Source organism: Octodon degus, unplaced genomic scaffold (genome assembly GCF_000260255.1).
Source record: "Octodon degus isolate 3935 unplaced genomic scaffold, OctDeg1.0 scaffold00022, whole genome shotgun sequence".
NCBI classification, from domain to species: domain Eukaryota; kingdom Metazoa; phylum Chordata; class Mammalia; order Rodentia; family Octodontidae; genus Octodon; species Octodon degus.
In genome coordinates, this window is record NW_004524598.1 from 18909916 (window position 1) to 18920112 (window position 10197).

The following is a 10197-nucleotide window of genomic DNA, read 5'->3' on the forward strand; positions in this document are numbered from 1 at the left end:
GTTTAGGCTGAGCTTGACTTCACTGTGTAGCCCAGGCTGGCCTCACATGTGCAGGGACGCTCGTGCTTCAGCCTCCCAATGCTGGGGTTATAGGTGTGACACCCTTACTTTTATACTGTCTAAATACTGACTCATAAGTATAGGATGAAATGCCCCTTACTTACTTTGAGCTTGCTAGGCAGGCTCTGCACCACTGAGCTATATCCCCAGTCCTCATACTACCAGAGAATTGCTACTGGCATAAATTAGTTACTGAACTGACAATAGTCCTTAAATGGTCTGCTTGCTTGAATACTTGCTTAAATGTGTAACAGTAATAAATAAATTATATGTCTGTGCATAATACCAATTTTTTTTTTGTGGCTGGCTCACCGCACCCTGGGGGCAGGGCTGGTGCAGCACATGGTGCCTGGGATTGAACCGTGGTCCCTGAGCGTGCCTAAGCTTGCTTAAGCAGGCCCTTTTAGTCCACTGAGTTATCTCACTGGCCCCATAATATCAAAAAAAATTTTTTTTTTTTTGCTCTGAATGCCTTCAGGGCAGGTGTGGCTGGCTTGAGTTGTGGGGATCGAACCACAGCAACCTGAGCCTGACTGCTTTGTGGAAGCAGCCACTTAAAGAACTGAGCTAAGGGGCAGGCCCTCCATAACATCAAATTTTAATTAAGCAGTTTTATGCTAAAAATTCTAACTCAAAATTATATAGGAATATATTAATTAAATTAACTTACTTTTACCTTATCAAATTATTTTTACTTTTATGTGTAATGATACATAGGCTCGGATTTAAACTAGTTTATATTGTTAGCCACTAGATGGAGCCGATTATTTATTCACCACGTATAAATACAAACCTAAATGTGTAGTATTTTGCTTCAAATGCTAGCAATGGGTTCTTAAATCTAGTGCACATGTCAAGTCAGTTAGAAGAAAATACTGATTTTCTCTACCTCTAGTCTACATCACGTGCGTACCTGCTCTGTCAGCGACCACCCAGACGTCTGACAATGTGCTCTCAGAAGAAGAGACTTGGAGTTCTTAGGCTGGAACATCCGCTCTATTAAGTGAGCCCAGAGCCTTCGTCCAGCTCGCATCTTCGCTATCTCCATGTAGAAGTTCATGCCAATTCCCCAGAAAAAAGACAACCTGCAACAATGATCTTAGATCCAGCATCGGCTTAAACTTAGTACACTATAGGACAAAATAAAGCGGATTATGTCACACACATAAAAATTAATAGCCAGATTAAAACATTAAACAACTAAATTAGAAATAAGAGCATAGCATAAATATTAAAGAAACTATAAATCTAGCACATAAACCTGTAATTTTATGCATGTAGAAAAAACAGCTATGATTATTTGCTTCTTATAAGAAGGACTGACCTTGTCATTGATTTGCTTTAAGGAAAGAATTATGTCTGTATCCTTAATTAACGGAGGAAGTTTCTTTTTAAAAATTAGCAATGCCAAAAGGTAAGACAGGGGTGCCTTGGAAGGGAATAAAATTATAAACATGGTTTATTGGACTGAACTGTTTTTTACAAGACGAATAGCGTATTTGGTCCACCTGCATTTTCTCCAGCGTGTTCTGATGTTCTTTGTTCTGCTGCTGACTTACACACTGAGATTACGTACCTGGCGCTAAAGCCATAAAAGTTACGTTTTCTTATATAAAACCCTTGTTAGCCTTAAGAAACCAAAACGTCTTAGCACTTTTTAAAAAATCATTTATTTATTTGTTTGGTACAGGGTCTCACTATGCAGCTCAGACTTGGAATGATCTCCCCATCTCAGCATCCCCAGCATGGGGATTACAGGCATGTGCCACCATGCCCAGTTTTGGGGTCAGCACGGCATGTGGAACATACAGTACCAGGGATCAAACCCGGATCCCTGCGCTTGTTAGACAAGGACTTAGAATTCCCCGCCCAGAGGATCTTAATACACTTCAATGTAGTTCTTAACCCAGCAGCTCTCAAATATTTTTATCTCAGCATCTCTACATTCTTAAAACTTTGGATTATACATATAATTAATGTACTAGTTCTTGTAAATAGTAATTAATTTACAACACCTTAACATAAGCAACATTTTTATGAAAATTATGTCTTCAACACAAAATATTGCTACAAAAAGACTGTCACTCGATATTTTTGCAAATCTCAATGTATGGCTCAAAAGCTCCCCTTCTGTGGTCAACCTGCTGCAACACCCCATCATGCGGCTCTTAGAAAACAACATTACAAAATTCTGAAAGAACGAAAGTTAAAAAGGCAAAGTTTTAACATAGTCATGAAAACCATTTTGGCCTAAAAAGCCTCACAAGGGGCCCTCGGCTCACACTTGGAGAACTGCAGCCATAACAAGTACACAGTATCCCCGGCATGAAAACATACTCATGAGTCTTCGACTTTCTGACGGTGAAGCCATGTCTGGAACACACCGCATGGCCAGCACGCAGCTAAGGCCTTAGCTCACAGCAAAGCTGAGCAAAGCAACTGCCAGATCCACCCTTGGATTGACTTCTGAATTAAGCCATATTGAACTTTTCTTGTATTTTTCATACAATTTTATTAATAAACTGTTTGTAAACAAAATATCTGTGTTGTGCCCAGTTATATGAGTACAACAGAAAAACTGGGCTTCATATTTCCATAGCTCATACCCATTTTAAAAACGGTAAAATTATTTTAATCTTATGTTTATACTTTCATGTAGTTTGTTAAAATATAGAATTGTGATTATGCTCCCTACATAGAAGACATGTCAGTCACTTATTTACAAAGGCATTGTCCAATTTAATTCTATTTTTTATTATAAATAGGACAGCTTATTCTCATTACTACTTAGAAAAAAATGTATGATAGAAATCTAGCAAGGCATTTATGTTCACAAACCCATTTTGTCAATGTGCTTTGGTGCACAGCGATAAAAAGTCAAAAAATGGTCCTACAGTTTTCTTCTTGGTGAGTGGTGGTGGTTGTACTGCGACTGAACCCAAGGCCTTTGCATGAAGCTACATCCTCAGCCCCCCTCCCCTTTTTTTCCTGTATTTTCTAGGGAAGGGTCTACTGGGTGTTCAGGTCTCACTACTATATGGGACTCTTGTAGTGATCCGCCTGTTTATGGCCTCCCAAGAGCTGGGATTACAGGCATGTGCCAGCAGGCCCTGTCTAGATCGCCCTCTCAGCACACCCCGGGGGCAAGGCCGGGAGGGCAGGCCCGGGGATTGAACGGCCCCCTCACCCCTGCACCTGATTGCAGGTGCTTTAATCTGCTGAGCTATTTGGCCGGCTCAGCCTCAGCCCTTTTTATTCTGAGCCAGGGTCTTGTTAAGTAGCTAAGTTGCCCAGGCTGGGCCCAACCTTTTGATCCTCCTGCCTCAACCTGCCAGTGTGCTACCGTGAACCATCACCCCCAGTTTGTATTTTAACACTGAGACAATATTGCAGTTTAATTCACTCACCTTGGTGCAAATTCATCGATTGTTAGGCCAGCTTGGAGTCCCGTTCTACAGTATTCTAACCCATCTGCTATAGTATAGGCCAGCTCCAGAATGGCATCTGCCCCAGCTTCCTGCATATGGTATCCGCTGATCGAGATTGAATTGAACTTCGGCATGTGCTATACAAAATAAATACAACAGTGCACAAAAATAAGAAAAGCTTCTATTAAGGCCATTGTCTAAAAGTAAATATATGTAAATGGTTTTCAACTCATATACTTGGTACTTTATAGTATCACTTCAAAATATCTAAACTGGCCACATTAATTCACTCTCCAGTGATCCACAAATTAAGATAGCACTTGTGCAGGGGATGCTGAGTTCTCGCGTTAGCAGCGGCCGCCCTCACACTGCAGAGGGGGCATTTGCCCTCAGATCTCCTCCCACTCGCTCCAAACACTTGTCGCTCGCTCCCTGTGATGCCACGTTCTGAGCCAGTTCTGGAAGTCTTCTTTCATAAAGGTGTTCGATCATGCTGTCTTGGCTACGTCAACATCCTGAATAAATTCAGGTTTTCAGCAATTTCTGACAAATAGAAGCAGTGTGGTGCGTCCTCCTCCACCCTACTCACTGGATCTGGCGCCGGGCCACTTCTGGTCTTCTGGTCTTCCCCAAAGTCAAAATGACTATGAAAAGTCTCCACTTTGAATGAATTCCTGACACTGAAACAGCCATGACAGGGCAACCAAAGACACAAGAGGACTTTCAGAATGAGTTCAAAAGTGACTTAAAATGCGACAAGTGTTTTTGAAACAAGAGGGAATACTTCGAGGGGGATTAATGACAGTGGATCCTTTACTGTAATAAATCTTTTAAATTTAATCATTTATCACGTATTTTGATACTTTGTATATATATTCCATATACCTAAAACACAGCTAGATCCTTTACATTTGCAAATATTTTATTTATAACTAATTAGAATCTCTTGAAAAATCTTCTGTCAGTGGAGCATGAAGTGCATTCTTGTAACCCTGGCACACTAGGAAGCTGGGCAAGAGGGCAGCAAGTTCAAGCCCAGCCTAGGCAACTTATCAACTTCATATGACCAAAAAATAAAAGAATGGCTGGGAATGTCGCTCAGTTCAAAGATCCTAGATTTGATCCCCAGTGCCAAAAGAAAGAAAGGAAAAAAAAAAGTTCTACCGCAAAATCAGCATGGGGATAGAGGCACAGGAAAGTGGTAAACTAATCATATAAACGCATGTATTATAAGATGTGTATGTAGGGGGCTGGGGAGATGGCTCAGTGGAATAAGCGCTTACTGGCAAGTGCAAGGGCCTGAGTTCAATCCCCGGTTCCACCAAAAAAAAAAAAGATGTGCATGTAGAGGTCACTCACAAAGGAAGAAAACAGGTGTGTTGCTATGTAGAGACATTTACTGATTGAATTTAAAAGCAACAGAAAAACTAGGATATTTTAACCTTAAAACAGGAAGAAATTTTCCCACATTCTAACTGTATAACATGGCTAACCCTTGGAGCTTTAACACTGAATGAACTAAAGACAAATACCGTATGGCTCATGTCATATGAAGTACACAGAACAGCCAGATTCGGAGACAGCAAGTAGCACGGTGGTTCCCAAGGGCTGCAGGGAGGGGAGGGCAGGGCTCTACTGCTTAACAGACAGCATCAGCTTTGCAAAATGAGTCTAGAGGGAGAAGGTAGTGACAGTCGCTATGGAACTGTGCATAGGAAAATGTTAGGATGGAACTCATGATATATGTATTTTGTTGCAATTAAAATTTTTTGTTTTCCGGTACTAGAAATCAAATCCAGGCTCTTAGTCTATCAGTGAACCTTATCACCAGCCCAAAAATTTCTTTCCAAATACAACAGTTTACATTTTACAAGACACTTTAAAGAAACATTACTTTCCTAGTAGCTAAATTTGGCATTTCATCATGTACATTAGAATTACATTAAAGAATTGTGAACTTTTGGATGGCATTAGGATCTTCTCCAAGGTGAAATAAATACCCAAGTATTGAACAGAGAAGACCGCTCCTGTCTACTGCATGAAGCACTCTTCATCTTCCTCCTATAGTCGCAGAATAAATTCAGAGGGCGGAAGGACCAGCCCCACGTTGCCACTCTTACTGCCATGTTGCCCTGAGATCTACTGCAAGCGCGATGTGTTCCAAGCTCTGAGGAGCCAGAGCACCCTGCTTCTGACACATATCGTGTGCACTTCCTTCCTCAGCCACTTAACAGAGAAGCACAGAGATAAAAGAGAGCCTAGAGCCCTGATTCACTATGATGTTTTCATTAAACAAGTGAGTTCTGGATAGCCAACCATCAGACTGGACTGCGTTAGATGAAAGAGAACTGACTTCTTAAATTAAGCCACTGCTAAATAGCCACTGTTTGTGTTTGGAATATGGTGCTAAACACAATTTTCCTCTATATAGGTTCTTAGTAGAAACACATGGTAGAAATACCCAACTATATGCAATGCAGTTCAGTTGGGCACATTTACTACATAAAAAGGAATAAAATTTGTAAAGTGCAAAAACTAATAATAAAATAGGGAATATAGACAATGTGTCTAGAATTCTAAGATAATAGAAATTGTAAGAGGTGAATAAAATTTTTAAAAATTTGATGGAGATTTTCCCACTGCTATTACAAAATGGTCTAACTTTAATGCAGAAAAAGAGTACTACTCACAAGAAGGAAAGGGAACAATGAAGGACACTATGTATGACTCGCTCAATGGAAAATGAAGGAAGGAAAATGTTCCCCTGGAGGGAACACTGTAAGAAGCCTTTTTTGCCCACAACTCTGAGAAAGATTAAATCTAATTCGGGGTAAAAGTCCGGGTCTTCATTAAGGGTACAGATATAAACAGCATCTTCCATTCCAGCTTTTAGCAGAAACAAACCAGTATTTTTTGATCCTCTTGTGTCTTGAGCCCAGTATCTACACTAATCACACCTGACCTCGAGGGAACTAAAGAAGTGTGAACTGTGAGACTCACCAATTCTAACAATTACAAGAGAAATAAAAAATGTAAGACAGTAAATATATAATATCCAAATAATGGCAGTGCATTATATTAGTACCATGAGCACTTTAAAGACAAAAACCAACACCAATAAAGATCTTGACTTACTACCTATTCTATTTGCCATTTACTAAACTATTTCTCATGCTAGTCACTAAATTCAAGTTAAACTGTATCATTTTGTAAACATTCCTACATTTAAATAACTATAGAAAAATCTATACTAATGGTAAAGTCTACCTTTGCTGTATATTGAAAGATGTCAGCAATAATTTTCATGGATGGTTCTGGAGGAAAAATGTAAGTATTTCTGACCATAAACTCCTTTAATATATCATTCTGAATTGTGCCAGTAAGTTTCTCTTTAGGTACACCTTGTTCTTCTCCAGTTACTATGAAAGTTGCCAGCACGGGAATAACTGCTCCGTTCATCGTCATGGAAACTGACATTTTTTCTAAAGGAATTCCATCAAAAAGAATTTTGGTGTCTTCTACAGTGTCGATGGCAACTCCAGCCATTCCAACATCCCCGCGAACTCGAGGATTGTCTGAATCATAACCACGATGCGTAGCCAGGTCAAAGGCAACTGACAACCCTTGCTGACCAGCTAAATACAAAAGGAAGATTAAAAAAATAATATTAGAATTTCATACCAAAGTAAACTCATTTTAGCACTATCAAGAGCATTAATTGGTCATATCATAAAATATTTTAAAACTTCTTTATGCTTAGACACATGAAAGCACGTTGAAATAGAGCTTCAATTCCTCAGAGTCAGCTTTTTGCAAACTACAAAAATGTACAAACTGACTTCCAGACTATAATATGTGAAAGAATAAAAGGAACACAATATTTTATTTATTACACAGCTGTCTGAGGATTTGTTAGTTAATCTGAAGCATCAGATTATTTTTGGTTCTCTTTTTTTAATAGTTTTATGATTGAACTATTTCCAATATTCATCTGGCTACTCATATATTTTTAATGTAACAGCATTTGTATATTCACTTAGTTTTTTTCTTTATCCAACAAAGTTAAATAAGGCAGGGTATCCTGGCTACTCAAATATTCTAGGTAACAATTATGAATATTCAAATTTCCAGGCAACGATGATGAATATTCAAATATTTCAGGTAATGTTATAAATATTCAAATATTCCAGGTAATAATTATGAAAACCACCACACTTTCCCCCACAATGCTCATTACTGAACCCAAGGCCTTCAGCATAGTAGGAAGCACTCTCTAAGCTACACTCCCAGTCTCCATTCAAAAATTTTAAATAGTCTATACTAAGTTTTACTCCAGTCCTCCATGGGCAATCTAAACTTAAGAAATCCTCTAAGTTAGCATTCAAACAATATAATTTGTTTATAGATCAGAAAGAAATAATAGTTTCCAGAGAATGTTGCATTTTATTGAATGTACCAGTAATTCTTTACCAAGTGTTTATTACTCTCTTTGGAAATCATTTAAACCGTCTTCCCTCCGGTGATTTTCTCAACACTATGAACTGTAAGCTGCTCAAAGGCAAAGTCCACGTGTCCTAATACAACTTCACTCCACCCAATCCTTCTCATACAGTGTACACAGAAGTTTGGTTTACTCCCAAGAATTTTGCACTTTATTCTGACTTATTTATTTTTTAACCGTGAAAGGTGAAAACGTGTTCTTCACAGTATCCTCTTAAACTAAAAAATTAAAGCATGAATATAAGCTCTTCAGAAATCAACCAGCCTCACCTCAAAAAAATTTAAGCTCAGGAGTTTTGGTTCTCATTAAAAATGTTTTGTCTCGTTGGCTAGAGAAGATAGCTTGGTGATCTAAGAGCCTGCCTGGCGAGTGCAAGGACCCAGGTTTGATCCCTGGTACCGCAGGCGGTGCCCACTCCAAAATCCAGCATGGTGGCACACCCCAATAACCCCAGCGCTGGGGAGGCTGAGACAGGAGGATCACTAGGAGTCTGAGCTGTAGAGCAACTCTGTACCAAATAAATAAGTAAATAATTAAAAAAAATATGTCTCACATTGAAGTCTCACCTTTAATATTGTCCTTATAGAATTTGTTGCTCTCTTCTACAGTACTGAAGCCTGCATACTGGCGGATGGTCCAGGGCCGATAGGTGTACATGGTAGGATATGGTCCGCGAGTGAAAGGCTTTACGCCTGGAAGTTCATCAGGCAAATTCTTAGTGTCTGCCCTGGAATACAAGGGCTTTATAGAGATTCCCTCCGGAGTGTGCCATATTAACTCTTCAGGGTTTTTGCCTTTCAGCTGCTTTTTGGCCAGGGCAGCCCATTCTGGGTTAAGGGGCTGTTGTTGGTGCAAAAGCCGTTGCCATCTGGGCCTGGATCCTGATGACTGTTTTAGGTGTTTCAGGTGATGAGGTGAAAGTAAAAAAAGCTGCTTCTTAGCCCTCAGCATGGTGGAGCATGGAGAGTCCAAAAAGGAGACCTACCTAGAAAGATAAACAGAAGAGAGAGGAAAATGGAGCAGGCGGGGAGAAGGAAAAAGAGGATCTATCGATCTCATATCATTTTCTTTTTTTTCTGCTTCCTGCACCTGGTATTTTATAACACTGTTGTCTCCTTAACAAAATTAGTATTAGTCTCATTGTAGCCTTCTTTCTTTCATAGTCCCTTAGCCCATCTGACTGACCATGGGCTAATCCCCTCCAAATCACGCTACACACTGACACCAATACAAATCTAGGTCACATTTGCCACAAAAATTTTCAAAGGATCTGCAATGTGCAAGGCTCTAAGCAATATGAAGGCTCTAAGCAATTCACATAGGTAGGAATTTCACAGATTAGCAAACTGATGCCCAAACTGAAGACTAATTTCAAAGTCCTTTCCTTTGTATGTTCAATCCCTTCCATGAGCTGAGCTAAATGGCCTCTTAAGAAACCCATGCTTCTGTTAAGTTTATAAATTCCTCCAATATTCACTTATATGTCTTCCCAATGTGTGCATTTTATGATTTATGCTAAATTTTATACTAGTTGACTGAGATTAGTTTCATCATTTTACAGATATAAACACTGAGGCTGAATGGCTTGAAAAAAATTCCACACAGGAAAGTAGTAAACTGCTTACCTAAATTACTAAATATTTGGTAGTCATACAGCCTCAACATATAGATCCAGTTGTTCCAAAATATTTTAGATGTAAATTTCATTAACATTTTTTACTAAAAGGTATCAAATGAGCTTGAAGTTTGATTTTCCATACAACTTCTTACCTATCAATTTATTGAAGCACTTAAATTTCAAGACTATCCAATGTCTATTATTGGGCTATACAATAAACTTATACTGCTGACAGAGAGTATTAATTGCTTTGACTGCTTGGGAAAGAAACTTGTCAATATACAGAAAGATCTGAGAAATGTTTAGGTTATTCTACTGAGGAATATTACTTCTGGGAAAGCTAGAAGTGATATACATAAAACAAGTTTGTGTTAGAGAAAACAAATTTAAATGTCTTATGATGTCAGAGTAAGTGAATTACAGTATATACAAATGATAGAATTTTATTTTATTAAAATGTTTAGAAAACAGGAAAAACTACAGTATTTTTTTGTGTCAGCCACAGACTGGGGCTGAGGAGATTGCTCAGCAGGTCTAAGAACCTGCCTGGCAATCGCAAGGACCAGGGTTTGATCCCTGACACTGCATGC

At 39.0% G+C, this 10197-nt stretch overlaps 1 protein-coding gene across 1 annotated transcript in view; it reads right to left on the reverse strand.

Moving 5' to 3' along the window:
- Mut (methylmalonyl-CoA mutase) overlaps positions 1-10197 on the reverse strand; it is a 45164-nt gene that overhangs the window by 21317 nt on the left and 13650 nt on the right. Inside the window, exons 2-5 of the mRNA XM_004628272.3 lie at positions 8556-8974; positions 6756-7123; positions 3468-3625; positions 974-1145 (exon numbers count right to left, since the gene is read on the reverse strand). Coding sequence (XP_004628329.1) covers positions 974-1145; positions 3468-3625; positions 6756-7123; positions 8556-8940 — 1083 coding nt within the window. The 5' untranslated portion in view covers positions 8941-8974. The remainder of the gene's footprint in view (positions 1-973; positions 1146-3467; positions 3626-6755; positions 7124-8555; positions 8975-10197) is intronic.